The 22,712-nt window shown below is 42.4% G+C and overlaps 2 protein-coding genes across 16 annotated transcripts in view; one reads left to right on the top strand and one right to left on the bottom strand.

Annotated features, from left to right (window-relative positions):
* LOC113017358 (protein NLRC3-like) overlaps positions 1-6,028 on the top strand; it is an 84,585-nt gene extending 78,557 nt beyond the window's left edge. For all 3 annotated transcript variants that reach the window (XM_080297002.1, XM_080297009.1, XM_080296999.1), the window contains exons 9-10: positions 5,001-5,047; positions 5,196-6,028. In XM_080297002.1, coding sequence (XP_080153128.1) covers positions 5,001-5,047; positions 5,196-5,719 — 571 coding nt within the window. In that variant the 3' untranslated portion in view covers positions 5,720-6,028. The remainder of the gene's footprint in view (positions 1-5,000; positions 5,048-5,195) is intronic.
* LOC145424423 (uncharacterized) overlaps positions 1-22,712 on the bottom strand; it is a 68,013-nt gene that overhangs the window by 6,429 nt on the left and 38,872 nt on the right. For 5 of the 13 annotated variants that reach the window (XR_013905502.1, XR_013905513.1, XR_013905515.1 and 2 more), the window contains 6 exons: positions 20,711-21,307; positions 20,199-20,385; positions 15,626-15,742; positions 15,087-15,335; positions 14,570-14,663; positions 13,362-14,231 (listed from right to left, as the gene is read on the bottom strand). Coding sequence is in view for 4 of the 13 variants with exons in the window: in XM_080297745.1 (XP_080153871.1) it covers positions 14,610-14,663; positions 15,087-15,335; positions 15,626-15,664 (342 nt within the window). In the remaining 9 variants the exon portion in view is untranslated. Of the gene's footprint in view, positions 1-13,361; positions 14,232-14,569; positions 14,664-14,752; positions 15,049-15,086; positions 15,336-15,625; positions 15,743-20,198; positions 20,386-20,710; positions 21,308-22,712 lie in introns of those variants that run through there. The other 8 variants (XR_013905506.1, XM_080297749.1, XR_013905510.1 and 5 more) reach the window with 7 other exon arrangements.

The raw sequence follows: 22,712 nt of genomic DNA, 5'->3' as shown, positions 1-22,712 counted from the left end.
CGTTCTTACAAAGCAAAGGAAAACAATATGAGCATTAGCTGCTAATGCTTTTTCATCTAAAATTAGCATTAGCCACTAATGGCAGCCTACTTAGCATTAACTCCTCACTAATATAATGCTAATTCACGTCAAATTAGCATTAGCTGCTAGCATCAGCCTACCTAGCACTAGTTGTTCACATTGTTAAAAGGGAAGAGAAAACGATATTAGCATTAGCTACTAATAATTATTCACCCCTAATTAGAATTAGCCGCTAATGGCAGTATACTTAGCATTAACTCCTCACATTGTTATAATGTAAGGGAAAAGAACTAGCATTATCTAATAATGTTGACCGTGGCCCACTGGAAAAGTTCAGAACTAAAGATTTAGGAGTGTTTCTCGATAGCTCTTTCTCATTTGAGAAACAAATGAACTCTGTTATTAAAACCAGCTGTAAGGTTTATATTGTTGATTGATGCTTAGAAATATTTACTCATATATGCTTAGAGTTTTATAATCGATTGCATGATGATAGAGGTTTGATCCGTAGTAGTCTGTAAAGACTCTGTGTGCCTTCCAGAGTGCTCTGGCATGCACACACCACTTGGGGCCATGAGAGAGGTCGTACCCTCTCTTACTGATTTATGGTGTAGGACAGGGGTCTCAAACTCTATTTAGCTGGGGGCCGCTGCAGGCAGAGTCTGGGTGAGGCTGGGCCGCATTAGGTTTTCCACAAGAAAGGCATGGTTAAAAAATTCCAATCTTCTCAAATCTCTTTATTTTTATTTTTTAACACAAAATATGAAAAATAAATAAACAAATTAAGAATTAATAAGAAAATCAATCAATCTGTAATACATAAATAAAATAATAATAAGATATTTTTAGTCAGTGAACTTGTGTGTTTTTTTCAGTCTTCTATATCTGCTGTATTTAGATTGAAATGTCTGTATTAACAGTTATATAACCTTCTTCTGAACATGAATGGAACACTGTAGAAAATGAACTGTTCTTCTGAACATGGCTTCTCTTGCCTACTCCTTGCTGCTAGAGACCTGGCAGCGTTTCCTCTCGCATAGCCGAGCCAGATTTGGCCTGAGGGAGGAAGCAGTTGCGACCCTCAGTATGTCTTGAAGATGATCATCCGTAAGTCTGGACCTGTACTTGGACTTATTGAAGTTCAAAGTGGAGAAGAGCTTTTGGCACAAGTATGTGCTACCAAAAAGGCACATGGTCCACTTGAACATTCGGGAAAGCCGAGGGAAACTAGGGCTCAATTCTCTCAAAAATTGTCCAAGCTTGTCTGCTTTTCCACTCACCTCCCTGAACGTTGCTTTGAGTTCAGAGTTGCACTGCAGCTCAATGAGCTCCATTTGAAGCACAGAAGGGGCATCTTGCACATCAAAGGAGAAGGGGTCCGCAAAAATGTGAAAGGTGGCTCTGTGTGTCTTGAAGTCAGCAAATCTGTGATCAAATTCCTCCTGTAGCCTCAAAATGACATCAACATACTCGTCAGCACTGAATGGTGTGCCTGCATCCACGAGTGCCTTGCATGCTGGGAAATAGCAAAGGTTTGTCTGAGAGAGCTGAGCTTTCCAGAGCGCCAGTTTTGTGGAGAATGCTCTGACGTTGTCATAGGCAGCACTGACAAGTTGCCCCTGGCCTTGTAACGTCTTGTTCAGTACATTAAGCTCATGTGTCATATCAACAAGAAAAGCTGAGTCCATGAGCCATTTGGGATCAGTTAGCACAGGAACACTAACTCCATCCTTCTCCATGAAGGCTTCACTTCTGCTCTCAACTCAAAAAGTCTCTTTAATACATTTCCCCTGCTGAGCCAACGTACCTCAGTGAAGTCGAGCACATCCCCATATTCTGACTCCATTTCCTCTAAAAAAGCACAGAACCTTCGGTGCTTTAAGCCCCTGGATCTGATTTGGTTGATGCATTTCACAACAATAGATATCACATTGTCAAACTTCAGGCATTTGCTGCAAAGGACCTGCTGATGGATGATGCAGTGCAGAGCAATGGCCTCCTCCACGCCTTCCTCTTCCAGTTTGTTTTGTGCCACCAGTCCATGTTTCCTCCCTGTCATTGATGGCGCTCCATCTGTTGTTATTCCAACAAACCTCTTCCATGGCAAACCAACATTCTCAATGGCATCACACAGCTTGTAAATATCTGCTGAGCGGTGGTCTGGCCATGCATTGGAATTACTGTGAGCAGCTCCTCCATCACTTCAAAACTGTCATCAACACCACGGACATACATTGGGAGCTGGGCAGTGTCGGTGATGTCTGTGGTCTCATCAAGAGCGACTGAGTATACACTGAAACATTTGGCTTTCTCACACAGTTGGTCATAAATGTCACTTGACAGGTCAGAAATGCGATCTGCTGCGGTGTTGGCAGAAAGGCTGATGTTGCTAAACTGACCTTTCTTTCCCGGACAGACTATATTTGCAGCCTGCAATATGCACTTTTAGACAAATGCACCTTCTGTGAATGGCTTCCCTGCTTTAGCAATCATCTCACTAACCACGTGGCTCCGACTGCTGCATTATTCTCTTTGGTTGCTTTCTTGGAGAAATCTTGCTGCCTCAGTAGATCTGTTTTAAGACTGGCAACCCGGTTCGCTCTCTCGTCTCCCTGGTATTTTGCATCCAGCTCAGCATGTCTAGTTGTGTAATGACGTTTCAAATTGTATTCCTTGTGCAGCGCAACTTTCTCTGTGCAAATAAGACAGGTCGGGGTGCCCCTGTGCTCAACAAAGAAATATTGCATTTCCCACTTTTCCTGAAATTGTCGGTGCTCATCACCAACCTTTCTCTTCACCGCAGGCTTTGAAAAAGACATGTTTGGGGCTATGTGACATTTATAATTCTACTTGGTGTCACTGTCGCATTGAAGTTTCAATCAAGCGTTTAGCCGACGGACGGGGAACGTCTCAACGCGTAGAGAACGTCATTTCTGCTTCTTTTTCTTGCAACCGTAGCACGGCGATCGGCAGATAAAAAGCCGGTAGCAGTCTCCTTTGTTTTTACGCTCGATGTTCATGTCTTTCATGACGACACGAACACCGTGGCGTTTGCAGATGGTAGAAAGTGCAGGGATAGCGAGCGCAAAAAAGGCGACTGCTCACGGCGCCGGGCTGTTGTTACAGGAGAAAGAAGCGGAAATGACACCGTGACATATAACAAATAACATCAGCTGTTTCTGATGTTAGTTGTTTTGACTGCTTTTACATTATATTGAAATATATGTAATGTTCATGTTTGCTGCAATGCAAACGCAGTGATGCAAATAAAAACATGGAGCCACAAATTACGGTGCGACCCTATAATTAGTCCGGGTTACCGGGGACTGTTGTTGCCGATGAACAGGTGTCGCTATGTGACTGCAGACTAAATTGGGCTGCATTGAGTTCATGACTTTCTTTTATCCCGCCGCCTACGCATCACTGTGAGAGTTAATATGAGATCTCTCTCTGTGGAAAAATAACTTTAAATCCCACTGACGTGTGTATAAATCTATATACGTATAATGTCCCGCTGGGCAGCAACTTAAAAAAACAACTTTTTTTGAAGTGTTGTGAACGCAGCGCGCTGGGGCGAATGTCGGCGTTTGCCCAATAGAAAGGAGGAAGCCAGCCAGGCACAGGAAAGAAAGAAACACTCCAGGGCAACGCTGCTGGAACTTTGACTCATTGAGAAATGTTTCCCTGCTTGCATCAAGCCCGGCTGGTGTCCCCTGAGATCCATATCCCACCCTGATTGGTGGGTTAATTCAGCTCCGCCCACAACACTGTAAAGTGTCATACATTATCAAACTAACATTACATTTTCATATTAAGGTGGGGCCAAAAACTATCGTCCTGCGGGCCGCAATTGGCCCGCGGGCCACGAGTTTGAGACCCCTGGTGTAGGAGGACACCTACTCTGTGTCTGGTTAAGTATAAGAGCCCTTTGTTAGGGGGACCGCTGGACTCTTAGCACCAGCTTTGGGGTCACAGGGTCACATCTGGAACACACACACACACACACGCGCACACACACACACACACACACACGCACACACACAGACACACACACACACTATGCACAGACACAGACACACACGCACACACACACACGCACACACACACGCACACACACACGCACACACACACACACACACAGACACAGACACACACGCACACACACACACACACGCAAACACACACGCACACACACACACACACACACACAGACACACACACACACACACACACACACACACACACACTATGCACAGACTGGTACTCTTTGTTCATACCTGTGTAAGACGTCATAATGAACTTGTGCATATTCATGTAAGCTCAATAAAGAGCAGTGTTACGAGGGAGCAGACGAGAGCGACTGAGGTCAAGTGAAGGAACGGCGCTGTCACAGTTCTCTCCCTCATCAATTGTCTGGTTCCAGCGGTGGGTCTGTGCTAGACGACCCATCACCAGCTTTTTCCACTGGTTACCAGTACGTGGTAGAATCCACTTCCAGATCTGGTTGTCTTTAAATCTGTGAATGGATTGGTTCCATCTTATCTCTCTTTAACAAAAGAATCCAAGTGGAGCCCTCAGGTCTGCAGATAAGCAGCTTCTGACCAGAACTAGACGTAAAAACAGAGGTGAGCTTTATCGATGGCTGCAGCCAAACTCTGGAACAGTCGCCCTTCACATCAGGTCGTCACCAACACTGGACATTTTTAAAAGCCGGTTGGAAACACATTTGTACTCTGTAGCTTTCAATCCTGACCAGTCTTTATAGTCATTACTGTGTATGTTTCCTATTTTCTCTCTACTCTGTGCAGCACTTTGGCTCAAGCTGTTTTTAAATGTGCTGATAAATAAATGTAGATTTCTTTGAATAAAACAGTGGAGCCGAGCTTTGAGCTCAGTGTGTAACAGTGTGTGTGTGAGAGCCATGTAATGTCCATGTGTGCATGCTGACTGTGCTGCTCTGACCCCCCTCCTCCTTTCAGGGTGGAGCCTGCTGGAGTCCGATGGTTGAGACCAGGTCTGAGGAAGTGTAAGTGTGTTTTTAATGGGATTCATGAAAACAAAGCAGCACACATTCAACCATCTTCATCATGTCAGGAGTCATCATCAAAGTGTCAATCAATGAACAGATGATGGATCAATAACTGCAGCTGGATTGTGTTTGTTCTCTCCATCAGATTCCTGTCAACTCACAATCGACACAAACACAGTGAGCACAAAGCTCCAACTGTCTGACAACAACAGGAAGGTGACATGTGTGAAGGAGGTTCAGTCATATCCTGATCATCCAGACAGATTTGATGATGTTTATCAGCTGCTGTGTAGAAATGGTCTGACTGGTCGCTGTTACTGGGAGGTCGAGTGGAGAGGAAGAGTTTTTATATCAGTGAGTTACAGAAGCATCAGAAGGAAAGGAGACAGTTATGACTGTTTGTTTGGAGACAATGATCAGTCCTGGAGTCTGGAGTGCACTGATGATGGTCCTCGTTATGTCTGGCACAATAAGAGACAAACATCCATCTCCTCCTCCTCCGTCTCTAACAGAGCAGCAGTGTATGTGGACTGTCCTGCTGGCACTCTGTCCTTCTACAGAGTCTCCTCTGACACTCTGATCCACCTCCACACCTTCAACACCACATTCACTCAAACTCTTTATCCTGGGTTTACAGTCGGTCGTGGTGGCTCAGTGTCCCTGTGCTGAGTGGAGTGTAAAGAGTGTCTCCTGTTACAGAAACACTCTGACTGTTGAACAGATAGTTCAGTCTGTACATGTCTGTCTCTTTCACTCACAAACACGTTTTCACATTCATGGATTCAATCAGTTGATGTTTGAAACTCTTCTAAATGATTCCTTGTAAACTTCTTCCTCTTCAGTCACAAACAAACAGGAAGTGATGTCACATGTGTTCCTGTCCACACAGCAGAATGAGTCTATTGCTGACAGTGATGTACAAACAGAGTGAGCATTTCTGAGGCCCAAAATAAACTGAGTAGTTCACTGAATGAACAATGGACTGTGAGCTCAGTTCCTTCATCATTAGTATGGATTATATATGTATATGTATTATATTAGTATCATATATATCAGGTGCTGCTGCTTTCAGTCATTGTGCAAATGTGCTGTTTGTAAGCTTGTAAAGCTGCAGTCAGCTGAGACTGAAGAAGTCACCTGATCAGTGAGCAAACGTTTCTGAAAACGTCCAGATGAACAGAATCAACCTTTTGGGATCAGCCAGCAATGCAGCATCATTGTTGTTCAGCTTCAGAGGTTTGCAGGAATGAACTGATGACCAGAAACAGCTGCAAAGTCCAAGAAAATACCAGCTGGAGTTCAGCTGCATTTGAAGAAGTCAAAGAAAAGTAAGGATGGCAAAGGGCGACGTTTTCTTCCAAAGAGCTGCAAACATGGTCGACGCCTCATTAGAAGAATCATCTGGACATTTGTGAGGAACTCTAACCAAGAAAGCAACGTCACACAGATCCAACAGACAGTTTCCATGACTGCAAGTGTTGAGTGGAAAAATGCTACATTGCATTATTGCATCCTCTCACCACAGGAGGCGCTGTTGGCACCACTGATTGCTGATCAGCTGTTCTCTGATGATCTGATTGATACTGTGAATAACGGGACTCACTGAACTCTGTGACACAGTGAAGATTACAGAGTTTAACTTCAACATCTGACTGACGTCACACAGACAGAAGGATGAACCAGTGAGGCACAGAACACAGTTACTGGAGATACTGGATCAGCTCCATGTGAACCTCTGATGGAGAAGCTGCTGAGCCAGAGAAACATCAGGACATGACAGCAGCTGCACTTATCTAACAACATGTAGCAGAGCTGATCTATGTTAGAGGATCTATCACAGCAGCTGAAGCCAAAGTCCAACACTGGATACCAGCTGAGCCTGTGCTGAGTGTAGTGTTACAGGAAAAGGGCAGAAACACTGGTAGCTCCCAGTGATGCTGACTGGGGCACAGAGCTGAATGATGCAGCATCAGGACACTGTTTCAGTCTGACTGACAGAGAAACCTGTAGCTGTATCTACATGTGAGGCAGAGGCCACACAAGCAGCTTTCTATGTTTCACAGTGACTGAGATCTTCAGTGGGGGTGGACATGCTCCTGTACAGACCTCTGAGGAGAACCAAGGTGCAGTCAAAGAGTCCAGTCTGTCCTCACAGATGTGAACATGTGCTTTCATCAGGTCTGCTGTCAGCTAGCAGGCTCACATCAGAATCACTGTTCCTGAAAAACACAGTCTGTGTGACATCATCAGTCAGCTGATGGTCCCAGATCTGAATGGTTTCTGTCTCTATGAGGAAGTCAGAGAATATCACTGAGGTGTGGATCAGGTCTGAGTGAGCTGTGGAGGGACAGCTTTAAACAGTCCACAGGTCTCACGTCCTGCTCAGTCTGGTAGCAGATACCTCGTATTGTTCCAGATGTGCTGACATCAGCAGCAGCACAGCTGTGTGATACCATGAATCTCAGTTATTGAGCCAACACACAGTAAATACAAAGATCAGGATTTCTGAGAGTAATCATTATGAGTCTGAACGCATGATCACTGAATGTTAGTCTCCACAATAATAAGCTAACACAAGCAAACACAGCTTTCAGCTCTTATTTTGAAACTGGCTTATTTAGAGAGCTGTGATGTGAGCGTGCCTGGCTCTGAGGCACTTGGGTCAGCCTCTGTTGTTTAGAAGTGTTACAGACTGTGAATGACACAGACCTGTCAGTTTCCATGTTTGTCTGTAACACAGCTCAGGGCTCCATGCTGAACGCATCCATCCAGTGTTATTGATCCAGGACTGATACCAGCATTGGGATCAATACTACAACACACAATCACATGTGTCCACGTGATGCAGTTTGAAGAGCAATCAGATGTCTCTGTATGAGGAGGCGGGGTCACAGGAGGTTCACAGAAACTCTGCAGCAGCATCATCAGCTCACATGGAAACTTTGATGATTCACTTCTGTGGTGTTTTTACACAAACACGTCACAAAATTAGCTCCACCTGTTTTGTGAGCTTTGAGTTTCTTGTCTTCATCCTGGATTCTTGTGTTGCTGTTTTTACACACAGCAGATATTTCCTGGTTGCTTCCTTGATGACCACATGAAGCTTTCTGAAGCTTGGATTGAAAACGCTTCATTACTCAAAGCTTTCCAACACAGGCCTCTGTGCTGCCATCTGGTGGACAAACATGTGAAGTGCAGCGTGAAGCTACAAATGAAACTGCTTCAGCTACGTTTATATATAACATACTATAACCTATATAATGTGGAGATCAGGGAAATTATTTTGTTGCTACTGTTAATAATCATCATCATTACCATTGCATTAATAATATAATCTACAGCATTGATATTGCATTCAGATGTTTAAACATTTTGGTACCCAGTTAGCCTTTACTACAGGTGCAGTTATAACCACTTTAAACTGTTGAGTTGAATCTATGATCTTAAATGCTTTTGAATGCTTGTTATAATCTTAAGTGTGTATGGGCTGATTCTGAGGACACTCTGTGCAAAGTCTTGACAGGAAACTGCAGGTTTGCAGAGCGTGCTTTTGCAAAAGTGAAACTAAAAGCAGAGTGTAAGTGCAGCTTATTCTGAGGAGCTGTTTGGATGATGCTATTTGAATAACCAGGTTGTTCATTATTATCTTTTATACTTTTATATTCTTTTATTAAGCTTCTAGTAGAGGTTCTTGATTAAAACATTTATTCAATATACTACATATATAGTTTTAGTAAACTGCTAACACATGTGAGAGTGGCCTCTGTTTGACTGCGAGCGTTAGTAGGTGAGAGGTGACACAGAGTGCCAAGTGAGGTCGTGACACACACACACAGACATAGTAGATACATTCAGTTATAGGTGAGAGGTTAATCATGTTTGCTTGCAACTGCGGGCGTGCAGAAGTGGTATCTTACTGCAGAGCATGGTCTGTGGTTTTGGAGAAGCGGCAGTCAAAAGGTTGACAGGAAACATCTGCCATGAAGATAGAGACAATGTTCTTTTCAAACTGTGTTAAAAGTCATTGTGGTTTTGATCTGACGTATGTATGTATGTATCTGTGTGACGTTGAAGGGGCGTCATTAAATTCAAACCCCGATGGTATAAAATATCTGTTTATGCTTTGATTAGTCGGAGATCTGCGCTGTCTGCGTACGGCGCTGGTCCCCCCACGCGTGTGTTCATTAAAATCAATTGTTTGACCAAGCTCTTCTGGACCTGGTTGTTTGTACTCTCCTTCCTCAATATTTGAACCGTAACAATAACTATATGTATAGTGTATTATGTAGGTGTTAGAGCTGGGGGTAGAACTGCTGATGGCCTGGTTGTTATTCATGTTCCCCATGGTTCACCAGCTCTCACACAACATCAGCACCAATGATCCACGTCCTTATAAACCTCTGAATCAGGTCCTGAAGCAGTGACGTCCTGAGTGAAGACCTCACTGATCACATGACTCTGGTCACCTGGACTCAGTGTTTCTGAAGCAGTGTGCTGGGTTTTTAAAAATACATGGCTGCTGCCTGATGTTGGGCCCACAGAGGAAGACGACTCACTCGCTCTTCTTCACTTCCTCCTTAAACATGTGGAAGGAGAGCAAAGTGCTGCCAGACTCTTATTTCTGACAGGAACAGAAGAAACCACAGCAAACTGGTCCAGTTCTTCATCTTCATCACAATCTGTTTATTTCTGATGGTGTCTGAGGTTTGAAGTTTCCATGTCTGTGTGATGTGTGGTGTGAAGGCTGCTGGTTAAACTGGGACTCACTGTTGAAAGCACTGAGTGCTCATAGAGAGATGCTCCATGAGTCCCAGTACAGACTACAAACATGGTGGAAACTTAGCTTTGATATCCACACACTCTGCACGTCTGTGAGTAACTGTGATGAAGATGTGCAGAGATCTGTGTCCAAACAGGAGAAAGACTGTAAAGACTCTGTGCTTCTAACAGCCTCTGTTAACATATGTGAGGCTGTTTGTTGTTGTTGCCATGGAGCTTTGCACTGTTTGGGTCAGGAGGTCATGTGATCAGGTTTGTTCTGCTGGACGATGGTTCAGTGTCAGGTTTGTTTGCATTCATCAATAAATATCTAAATAAATCAAAGACTCCATGTTTGTTCTTTCATCATGTGACCTCTGCTCATCCATCTCTGTGAGTATCAGGATACATTTGGTTCATAATACACACAAAAATCAGAGTTATTACCTGTAATAAATGTGAAAATGTGAAAGATTCCTGCAGTGATAACCAGGCAGGACTGAAACACATCCAAGCTGTCACCACGGCAACAGCACCGCCCATCCACAGGTGAGGGGAGGAGCAAAAAGAGGGACTTTGACCATTTTATACTAAAAACACTCAACTAATGTTTCTAATATGAAACAAATAAGCCCACATTAATGTGAGCGTTTATTAAATAATAATAATGATGATTTCCTCCTGATCTCATTTCCACAGCAGAGAAAACTGTGGTGTATATTGAGGTGGAGGGTGTGGTCTGTGGCTCAGGTGTAGAGTGAGGGTGGGGTGCACCACAGCAGCATGCTGGGACTGCTGAGGGTGGAGGAGGGAGTGATGATGACATCAGAGCTGCAGCACAGAGACCAGTGAACACACAGTCTGTTCATCTTTGCATAGATACAATATACAGCACAATATTGAATGACAGACACGCTGTGGGAGCTTCCACAGATACACTGACGTCAGCATCCAGAGTCCTCCTGCTGCTCCCCCCTCAGAGCCCCGTGATCAGCACCAACACATTCAGTTAGATGACAGAGTCCAGCTGCAGCTAGAATCAGCTCCCCTCTGTGAACAACAGCACAGCGTCAGTGTTTCACACTCAGTGAAAGGAGGAAACAGCAGAAGAACACCATGTGTGCTACGTTTCCCAGGACACACTACAAACTGCACAAATACAGAGCAGCACGTGGAAGGACCTGGAGCTGCATTTACAGAGCTGCAGACAGCGTGATGTCCTGTATGGACAGGTGGAAGGAACCAAGTCCTCAGCTGGAACACTCGTGTTTGTCCACAGACAGGAAACACAGCAGGAACCTTCTTCACAGAAGTGCAGCTCATGGATAACACACTTCCTGTCAGTCAGAATGAGGCTGCAGCCAAACACAGAAAGGTGTTTTTGTCCAGATGAGCCCAGAGAAGAAACACGAGTGTTCACAGACATCAGAAGCTCAGAGAGGTGAAACATGAGGTTGGAGTCCTCGTCAGCATCCAGAAGAACTGCTGTGAAACCCTGAGTACTCATGACAGACTCTGATGGCACAAACACATCATGATTCAAACAGAAAGACAAACATGGAGCTCCTGATCCTCCTGCATGAGAACAAGCTGACATGAGCGCTGTGTCTGAGAGTGTCTCCCTGTCACAGTGACAATAACACAGCTGCTGCTCACAGTCATTAAACTGACCTGAGGTCAGCTGTGCTCCTTACATATGAACCATGTGACCTCACATCAGTGCTGTGGATGACTGTAGTCATAGAAGAGTAGAGCTGTAGCAGGTGGTGTGAGGAGGAGGTGGTGTATTCTAGTTAACGCAGTACTGAAACACTCCAGCAGAGGGCGCTGTTAAGTCCTTATTGTAACACAGTTACTGTGTGCAGTTAGACTTCATACATAATCTGCACTTATTTCCATCAGACATGCTGTCAGTAAATGATTGGTTTCTATACATTTCTAAACACAAAACCTCTTCACACTTCTAACATGCACATTTACACAACTAAATGGCAGTATTGATGAAAAGAAACACATTCAACAAATCCATTTAAACCTTAAAACAAACAAAAGGAAGCATCTCTATGGACAAACAAACCCCTCCACTTGGTTTGACCTGCTGATGTCATGTGTGACATCAGTAGGACTTTAAAATGAGGAAATGCCGGGCGGGCGTTTCCCCACACCTGACCCTCATGAAGACTGAAAAGACAAACAAAGTAAGAACAAATGACTTGATCTGTAACATAATAAAATGTAAAGAAACATGTAACTGAGTATTCAGCTTCATTTGCAGAATGTTTGATTTGCCAGCAACTGAATGCTTCCACACACAAACCCGGCATAGTGAGTGAAGCAATGTTACTTAACAAATAGCAAATCATAGCAAATACATAGAAACAGAATAATGTGTTTAATATGCAAAAGAAGACGAAGAAGTAAAGACATATGGGACAAATGGAGACCATTGCAGCTCATCCACCAATGGGGTAAAAAGAGCAACCAAGAAAGTGGCAGCCTGCACGGCCACAGATGTGCTGGAGGAGCTAGAAGCTCTACCCATGGAGAAACTCCTGGAGAACCTTGCTAAGCCTAACAGGGGACAGGTACTTCTGCCCAACCTGGCAGCCACAAAGTGAACTCATTTAGGTAAAGATAACCACATGCACCTAACCAGCCTGCACCAGCCTGACATTTCTTCCTCCTAAGTAAAAACCAATGGATGGATTGAACTTAGAGTCTCAGCTCAGTTTTCTATTTTGACCACCTACACCCCAAGATACTCTTTTAAAAAGTGTTGTTTTCAGATCCCTTTGAAGTTCATAAAGGGCCTGTTCATTTTCATTCAGATGTTTTATTACATAAATGTTACTGTTTTCTTTTGATTTATGCTCCCACTACACTGCACCTCTACAAACAACAATGCCACGGACTGTCAGCTGCTTTTACATGCTGTGAACATGAGTAGGTTTGATCAGAGTTTCAATTATCAAAGAAAAGACAAACTGAGCAAAAAGAAGGAAAAAAAGACCAACTTCTTCCCAACTGACAAGAAAAATACTCGTCATGTTTTCATAATAAAGGATCAGGCTCCCCATTTATGACAGCTTGGACCAATAATGTATGTTACACTGATGCTACTGTAGAGACAGGGTCAACATCTCTATTTAAATATAATTAATATACAAAACACAATAAAAGTTATACATGAATTATTCATTATTTTTACTATTGATAAAATTCATGTATACTAATCAAAGTTATACATGAGTAACGACATTATTAATAATGATTAATAATAATAATTCTAATGCCAACATGATGACTGTTCATAGCTCCTGCTTTGAAATACTGAACTTAAACATTGACCTGATGAAAGATCACAATTCACAGTGGCCCACTGTCAGAATCATTCTGAATATAAACTCATCGAGTTAATCTGAACCTTTCTCAAATGTGCTGTGAATAAATGCTGCTGCAAGCCACTGTGGGAAAGCTGTGTTATTATCATGGAAACATCTGTGACACATTCACAGAGGACGAGGACACAAAGGGACGACACGCAGAGGCTGTGTTAAAGTCAAAAATCCAAATCTTTAGTCCTAAACAGGCAGTGGTTACAAACAGGAAGACGAGCAGTCCATTAAACAGTCTACAGGGTCAAACATACAGAGAATTCAAACAGCTATTAAAAACAAATAACTGGACACTGAAAAACTTCAGTGATGTGTGAGGCACCAAAGGGAAGCAGCTGAGTATATTCAATGAATTCTCTTCAAATACAAAGACAGAAACTCCTACAGGCAGCATGCAAACTGAGCAGGATACACAAAGATCAGAGATTACAAAATAAATCAGAAAAGGATTTCAAATTTACTGAGAGCAAGGCCTCTGTTACAAATCTGTCTAATAGAAAAACATGCTGTACAGATACAATACGCTCAGTGTTCATGGTCATTTAAAAACTGGCTCTACCTGAACCACTTCAATATTTTATGAAGTCACTGAGTCGACGATTTCTACAGTTTGTTTCCTTCATTGCAGTTAGAGTGCGGCTGGTAAGGATGAAAACACACACAGAGCGTAAATTGTCTTTGTTAGTAACAAACGTCAGCAAAGAAAAGACAAAACACACAAACACTCTCATGATATTCATGAATCATTAGAAAGCATCCAAACATTCTGCTCGTGGACTTTTACAGTCTTATTTGCACTCGCTCATCTTCATAATCATCCTGATCAATACATGACAGGGGAGGCTTTGAGGTAGGCGGGGCTCTCTGCTGATGTCAGCATGAAAGGCAGGACCAGCGTCTGCCACATGTTGGTGAAACATCACAGTACACTGGCGTGGTTTCCTTTCCAGATGTTGGACGTTTGACACTTCAACGTTGAGGCCAACAAGAAGACACAGTTTTGGGTCGGGTTGCTGCAGGGTTTCTAACTGAGCAAAAGCAGAAGCACACAGACCAACAGGGATCAGATGCTGAGTGTTAGAGGAACATCTGTGCTGATCACTGAATGCTGCTGTGGTCTCTTGTTGAAGTTGGCTGGTGGGACAGTCTAATAGTGATATCCTGCCCATCGGAGGAACACTTTTAAACACACATGCAATACTTTGTTTGTATTACAGTCACAGTTTATGTTATTTTTGTCCTTTAAAAGTGTTGCTGTACTATAAAGTCCTATAATTTGAGGCTAAAATGGCTCAGAGAGTCTCTCTCTCAGAGGATCTCCTTTGAAAGTGGAGACGGCTTTATCCGCTGATCCACGTCACTTTACCTGGATGTTTTCTTTGAAGCTGGATGAAGACTCCTCTCCCTCACTCCTGCTGCAGCTGTGTGGTCCAGTTGGCCTCTGAGGTCACAGTCAACATCTGTAGCAGAAGAGGGGAAATAAAAGTCCAGGTTACCAAAACTGGGAGCTTTTCCAAAATAGAGCGTAACTGGACTTTTTCAGCCTTACAGGCAGATAGTCGTCTGAAGCTGCAGCTTTTTCTTTTTAGCTTTTTCCAATCTCTGCTCTCGGCTTTCTTTGAGAACATGTCTGCTTTCTTGGCATGGGTCTGTCTGCTGTTGGTGAAGAGACTAAATCCACATACTCGCTACTAAGATCTCCTCAAGTAGTCTCAACCAGATTACAGTTTAAGAGTAAATGTCTCCTGAGAGTTTCACCTTGGGGAGATGCTGTCTTGCTAACATGCAATCATGAGCATTAATCTATGAGGTGAAAAAGTCATTTTAAAAGCTCCAACCACAAGTTTTATTTCATCTGTGTTTTGGTCAGAGTCCCATCAGACCTCCAGAATGGTGTCAGAGTGTTTTCTATCCACGTGATGAGCACAGGCCTCAGGTCCAGACCTCCACGGGCACCATAGCCTCTTTGGAGCTAATAGGTGCAAGAAGGTTTTGTTGGGATAGGAACTGAAGAGGAAACTGACGAGGAAGGCAAGGATCTTCTTCAGCTCCTCCGAGCTGGGACCTCTTTGTGTAGGCCAGCATTGGCCAGGTAGCCCTCCAGCATCGCTGGATGGCCGACAGTGGAAAACCTAGAGGAGGAGGAGAGAAACAGCAGCTTGGAGCATGTCTTTATACTGTTTAGTTTTTAGAGCCACAGACTTTCTTTTAATGTCATTGTTCAGGATCTATGACTGATTATGTATTTATTGTATTCCTCCATGACTGTGTGACAGCAAGTGGAAAAAACCAGCTTCACCTTTGTTGATATGCTTGTAACTTTAATATTGATTAAATGGCCCATGAAATAATAGAAAGCTCATATATGAAAATGTATTTTAAGAAGTAAAATGTTAATCTGAGCACAAAGGAGTACACTCACCTTCTGGTAGATGGAGGTGTAGCGAGCGCTGGTGAACATCCAGGCCTCCTCGTAGAACTGATCACTGATTGGATCCAAAACATCGATGGAGGATCTGTGTAAGCGCTGAGGATCGTCCTGATGGACAGAACAGAAGGAGAGTGAGACAAGTGAAGATATACTAAACAACACTGTGACATGAACTGAGCCACACACAGTTTGATTCACAGCTGATTGACACATTATTTGACCACAAGCAATCTTTTCTGGTTTGACGCCGTCTTTGTAGCCAGAAACCAGCTCTCTCCTCGGCTTCCTCCACTACACGCTTCCCCCACGCCAGTCTCCTCCGTCACTATAAAGGGGAGAGTCATGAGCTCCATCACCCTCACCTGTGCCGTCCAACGTCCCGCCACCAGCCTCCACTGCAGCAGGCCAGAGACCACACCCCTGCCACAATAAGTAAAAGTATATCCTTGCTGTACCCTTAATGCTAAATGTGCTAAATTAACCGCTGCCTTTGCCCCTTTGGGATTATTCTTATGTCACTGGGATGTTGACCTTTGACCTTCACATTAGAGACATGGGCAGACATAATTAGTGTATGAATTTTAAAGTAACAGGTAATAAAGAGAGTGCAGCAAATGTAGTCAGGTTTATTACTCTGTATCACACATGAGTGCCCGAGGGAGGCGGGGCTGACTGGGGAGACACAGGAAACAGAGAGACAGGGCTGACTCGACATGAAACGATGAAACGTGGGACACGGGAACAGAAACTAAACACAGGCTGAAATGAACACTGAGGGAGGGAGAACTAAGATTACTGAGAGCCTGATAAATAAGAAGAACAAAAACCAAGAAAAACAAGAGTCAAAGAAAACCAAAAACACAAAGCATTGGGCCAGGACCCACTGCTGTGACATTTATATGTGATAAAAACATTAAAAACTGCTCAGATGTTGAAATCTTTCTACGTATACTTTAGGTTCAGCTCTCCAGCCTGGCATTTGGTTAAGCATGATTCAAACATTTGATTTTGTTTAACTGGTTTTAATTATAGTTACTTTTTGTGAACATTTGTTGCAGCATTTAAAAATACATCATTTATTTTCAAACTTTTATTTGATTTAGAGCATCATATTTGACCAACGTAAATGTTTTAATAATATAAAATAACTGAAGCAGTGAACTAAATATCTGAAATCTTTCCTTCCTTAAAAGTTATAATCCTACTTAAGTTATAGTGCAAACACTTAAGCAACAAATATACTTGATGCTAATTAATTAATATTTCCCTTTGATGTTGCAACTATGCGGTCACTTCTGTCTTTAAACAAAATAATATTTTCCAGTTACAGAAATCATAAAGTTCAAACTAAAGTGCTACTGTTGCTATATGCATTTTATATAAATCATGGATGATGGTCCTGACATGAAGGAAGAGAAAGTTACAGGTTGCAGCCTTTGACTTTGTCTCCGTGCCTTTGGGCGATTTTCAGAAGGACAGATGTTTCTGTTCAATTCTTAAATCAATTTTTTCAAACACAAACACTATTTTAAAGCTTCTAGAGAGCAAAATATTAATGATAATTATAATAACAATAATAAAAACAAAAGCTCTCAGATCCATCAAACCAAGCAGCAGAAAGAACAATAACTGAAGAGAAAACTTTAACCTTGTAGACTTCATTATGTTCCAGCTGCTCTACAGACGCTGTGACCTCGAACTTAAGCAGGTCGTAAAGTATGTGCAGCTCAATAACTTCATAATCAGACCCTGTGGTATTTAGGCAGCAGAACAACTAAGAATAACAACTACAAATAATGTTTTTAGGTTTCTGTTGTACTGCAAGGTTCTGTACAGGAGAACCAAACCAAGAGCAAATATTACGTCTCATTTACACCTGAGCACGAAGAGCCATCAACATTTAGCAAATTGAATCATCTTTGTTTAGATGCAAGAAGAATCATATAGAAATGAAAAAGTAGAAATAGAAATCCAGAGCAAAGATATCCTCTAATTCAGCGTAGCACATGTGCAGCTGCTGCGATTCACGTAAGCATTCGGCTCGTCGCTGTTGCAGATTTTTCTCTCGCTGTTCTGGCTCACAGCACTGCAAACACAAAAATAAATATCCCCAAAGGTGTGAAAGGGAGCTAATTAGTAAGAGTATTGTTACTCTCCGCAGGAGTAGTCCAGCAGTAGAAATCAGTCCAATAACAAGGTGTGTAACATCTAGCAGGGTGACAGAAAAACCCAGGGTAACTTCTAAGGACCTCAACGTCTCTCTCACATTGTGTTTTTTAAACATGCTTCCATTTGTCACTTCAGTCTTTACTCTGAAATACAGGAAGAGAAATCATGGCTGAAACAATTTCTCATGAAACCAGGGGTGTGGTCCAACAGTCAGTTTGGTGAGGAAGGTTCCTAACTGAGAGAAGTGACCCAGAAGTATCTGTGTAGCAGCCACAATGAATCCAGATCATGAGCTTTATTAACTGATCAAAGTCTCTTCTTTCATCTTCTGTATCATTCAGTTTGCATTGGTAATGCCCATTATTGTAATGCTTTTTTAAGACGAGCAAAACTTTATTTCACTTTGGGTTAGCTGGGATAAGTGATGGATGGAGGGAATTTTACTTCAGCCACACAAATCCTAAACAGGAAGGAGGAGCAGAGTTACAGTGGATCACTATCCAGCAGGGAAACAAGGTTTATTTCAATTTCTTGGCCATGAGTGACATTTACTGAGTGGGCAAATTAGGGAGACGACACCATCAGATCCCGAGCCCTCCATGTGTTAATCAAGAGACGGCTGCTGTGCTACATCCATAAATAATGAATAAATTAGGAGCTAAAGCTGAAAGGACAGTTTATTTGTACCATCTTCACGTGAACACATTCAAGAACATCACAGATGAAGAAACATTAAAAACTTCCACACTACATAAAGCAAGAAAAATAGTTTTTCTTTCAGGTGGTTTCAGAAAAACAGAAACATCAAACATCTCCAAGACTCTCTTTGAAAGAACTAAAAACCTTTGTTCTCATAGTAAGTAAGTAAGTAAGTAAGTAAGTAAGTAAGTAAGTAAGTAAAATTTTATTTATATAGCACATTTCTAGATAGAGATCACAAAGTGCTTTACAAGATATAACAGATTAAAAAGACAAAATACAAACAAAGTTAGCAAAAGGCAGTTTTAAAAAGATGTGTTTTTAGCTGTTTTTTAAAAGTAATCAATGAATCAGCGGATCGTAAGTCCTGAGGAAGGGAATTCCACAGTCTGGCGGCCACAGTAGCAAAAGCTCTATCACCCCTAGTTTTCAGTCTCGTATACTGAATGACAAGTAGGCCCTGACTACTCGACCTCAGAGACCTACTAGGGGCATAGGGCTGTAAAAGTTCAATGATATATGGTGGTGCTTGTTGTTGAAGAGCCTTGAAAGTTAAAACCAAAATCTTAAACTGGACTCTAAATTCAACAGGAAGCCAATGTAACTGCATGAGCAACGGTGTTATATGTGAAAATTTAGAAGCTTTCGTCAAAAGTCTTGCTGCAGCATTCTGAACGATCTGCAGACGCTCCAAAGAACCTTTATTTAAACAAGTAAACAGGGAATTGCAATAGTCCAGTCGTGAAGAGATAAAAGCATGAATAACAATCTCCAGTTCGGTATAGGATATAATAGAGCTCAATTTAGAAATATTTCTTAAATGATAAAAGCAAGACCGAACAAGAGATTTAACATGACTATCTAACGTAAGAGCAGGATCAAGGATAATCCCTAAGTTCCTGACAGATGGTTTTACAAACGTTGAAAGAGGACCAAGAGCATGGTCCAATCATGAGTGAACTCCCCGATGAAGCCTTGTGTGCTAAAACATGTCAGAGTTTTAAAGGTTAAACATGAGTTTCCAAAACGTTTTGCTGGAGAACAATGAACTATTTGACTGAGTTTCAATCATTTACAGACGAGCAAAACCAGGACAGAGAAAAAAGGACAAAACTGACTCAGTAAAACAACAGAAAAGAAGATCCCATGTAGATCTGTATTATGTAGAAGTTCAGCCCAGCAACCAGTTCAGTTCAACACAAGTTTAAATGATTCTATCTGAACTCTGTGGAGCCTGATCTCAAGCTTTTTGAGTCTGACCAGAGGAAACCAGAGGATCTTTCTGTGTCTTCAGATTCACTGTGATCCAGTGACGGGAGTGATTTCAGCCCTGAGTGATCGCGCTGATGTTTGCACAGAGCAGACAATGAGGTGAATGTTTGGGCACATTGGTAACAGTGAAACAGTTTATTAGTAACGTGGGATCGTTTGTGTGCAGAGTATGAACTGAGATTCCTGAAGCTCTTGTCACACTGGTCACAGCTGTAGTTTCCTTCCATGTGTGCACGTTCATGACTGTTACGATTACCTGACTGTGAGAAGCTTCTCTCACAGTGTCTGCACTTGTGTGGTTTCTCTCCTGTGTGGACTCGTTTGTGTGTTTTAAGCTGACTTGCACTGGTGAAGGATGACCCACACTGATCACAGAGGTGCTTTTTAACCCCACTGTGAATCAGTTCATGTCGTTTTAAATCACTTGGTGTGGTGAAGCTTCTCCCACATTCTTTGCAGTATTTCAGTTTGTCTCCAGTGTGTCTACGTTGATGTCTTTTTAGGGTCTTTTGCCGACTGAAAGTTTTTCCACAGAGGTCACAATGAAAGTCTTTCCCACCACCACAGTGATGACAGGGTTGAGAACTGGATCCATCTGTGTCGCTCTGCTTCTAAACAAAGACACAAAGACAGTGTAAGTCAGTCCTTCAACATTTGTATCCTGAACGTCGCCTGAAATAAAGAGCATCTCTGCAGACGTCCAACTACATTTGACTGTTTCAGTTAACACACTCAGTTTACTGGGCTGCAATAACTACAATACTACCGCCATAATACTACAGTAATACTAAAATCATAACTGAAAGGAAAATCTGAATAATCACTCAGAGCTGCTTTTCCATGCAGTAGAATTGCTAACATGCTAACACAGTTTAATGAGCAGAGTTGTTCCAAATAGTCAGGCTAAAATGACAAGATAACAATATAAATACATACCTCACAGTAGCTGCACTTGTAGACTCTCTTTCTGGTGTGGATCTGTTGGTGTTGTCTCAGGTGACGTGGAGATTTAAAAGTCTTCTCACACAGGTCACATTGATAAGGTCTCTCCTCAGTGTGGGTAAACATGTGTCGTTGCAAGTGTGTGTGAGTTGTAAACTGTTTGCCACACTGTTCACAGCAGTACACATCATGTCTGGTGTGAATGCGTAGGTGTGTATTTCGGCTCCCTCTCTGGCTGAAAGTTTTTCCACAGATGTCACAGCTGTATGGCTTAATTCCAGAGTGGGTAACTAGATGCCTCTGTAAGTGGCTACTTTGAGTAAAAGCTCTGCCACACTGATCACAGCTGTACGCTTTAACTCCACTGTGGATGAGTTGGTGTTGTTTTAGAGAACGCTTCAAGGAAAAAGACTTTCCACACAAGTCACAGCTGAATGGTCTCTCTCCAGTGTGGATGACCTGATGCTGTTTTAGTGAAGCCTTCAGAGTAAACTCCATCCCACACTCGTCACAGGTGAGTTTTTTCTCTCCCTTTCTTCTGTGAGGTTTGTCGGCCTCCTGAGAGCGCTGACTTCTGGCTCCATGTTGGTCCTGCAGTGACAGAGATACAGAGGCAGTGAGTGAAATGCAGTCGTGGAACAAACTCAATCTTCAAACTCCATTAACACTAGTTTTAAACCTGAAGGTGGAGCGTGGCACCAAACACCTTAAAGGTCTCTTATCCCCACCTGCTGGTAGTTCTAACACATTACATCCAACCTGGTGTTAAGCCAAGAAAGGTTATTATGCATTTTATCAATATTAGTATAGTATGAACATCTTCACACTAATCTGGACGCCTTATTCTGGACTAACTGAAGTCTGTTAAGATCTGTCTTATTAGCTGCTGACCAAATGATTGAACAATACTCCAGATGAGACATTACTAGTGCATTCATGACATCTTTCATAATGAAGAAGTGATACACAAAGAGCATTTCATAGCCATAGCTATGCCTTGTCGGCAGAGTTATGTGACATTAGTGATGTTTGTACTTTCAGCGTTAACTTGGTTTTAAAGCCTTTAAAATATACGCCGTTCAATAGTCGACCTTAATCTGACAGAGAATGTGATGATTTTGTGGATAATTAAAGTCAGTCATATATCCACAAACACAACAAGCTGAAAGTCAGTGATGCTGCTCGGTTTGCAGTCCTGAACATCACGGCACAAGCAGGATTCACTGCACTGTTAATGTGAGCTGTGTTATATTGCTGCCTCTGTTCGGTGGCACTAAATCCTGCTTCTCTGGTGCTGTTGTGTAGCAGTGTGTACACCTGAGACTGTCACCTGTCTGTCTGTCCTGCACTCACTCTCTGTTTCTTTCTCTCTGATTGTGGAATAAAAGTATGAACATGTGTTTATAAGTTACACTTGTTTGAATCCTTCACCTTATCACACATTTGATTTCCATGTGTGACGACTGCAAGTGTCCAGAGTGAGGACAGACTGAGGGAGCCACTGCTGCACATCATCTGTGAGGCTTTGCAGCCCTGATGATCCACCAGGACAAACTCAGCAGTGTGTGAGGAAGAGGAGGAGGAAGAGCCAACAGCAGCTGACAGATGGAGAGAATAGACAGACTGTTCCCTGTTTGTGAAGGACTGCTAGGAAAGTTTAACATAACTGTCTGTGCTGAATCAGTCTTATTAGGTAATGTTCAAATAATGTGATCATCCCAGTGTTTTCAGTGTGGGAGAAAGTACTGTGAGATTATTTTGTTATCATATGTTACCTTATATATGAGATCAAAGTAGTTGCATTATGATATGGTATGTAGTTTTAGTTTGCCTTAGACCTCTGACTTTAAAGAGTGTGAAAATCATTAGATCTGTTGGATTGACCTGTATTATTCTTTCTCGAGCTGGACTGTTACATTCAGTTTTGCACGTAGTCAGGCCTCACCAACGTGCACATATATACAGACTTATGTAAAACATGCACGTTCACACACAC

This window comes from Astatotilapia calliptera, chromosome 3 (genome assembly GCF_964374335.1).
Source record: "Astatotilapia calliptera chromosome 3, fAstCal68.1, whole genome shotgun sequence".
Lineage (NCBI taxonomy): Eukaryota > Metazoa > Chordata > Actinopteri > Cichliformes > Cichlidae > Astatotilapia > Astatotilapia calliptera.
The sequence above is the reverse complement of the archived record's forward strand: the minus strand, read 5'-3'. Positions and strand labels throughout refer to the sequence as shown.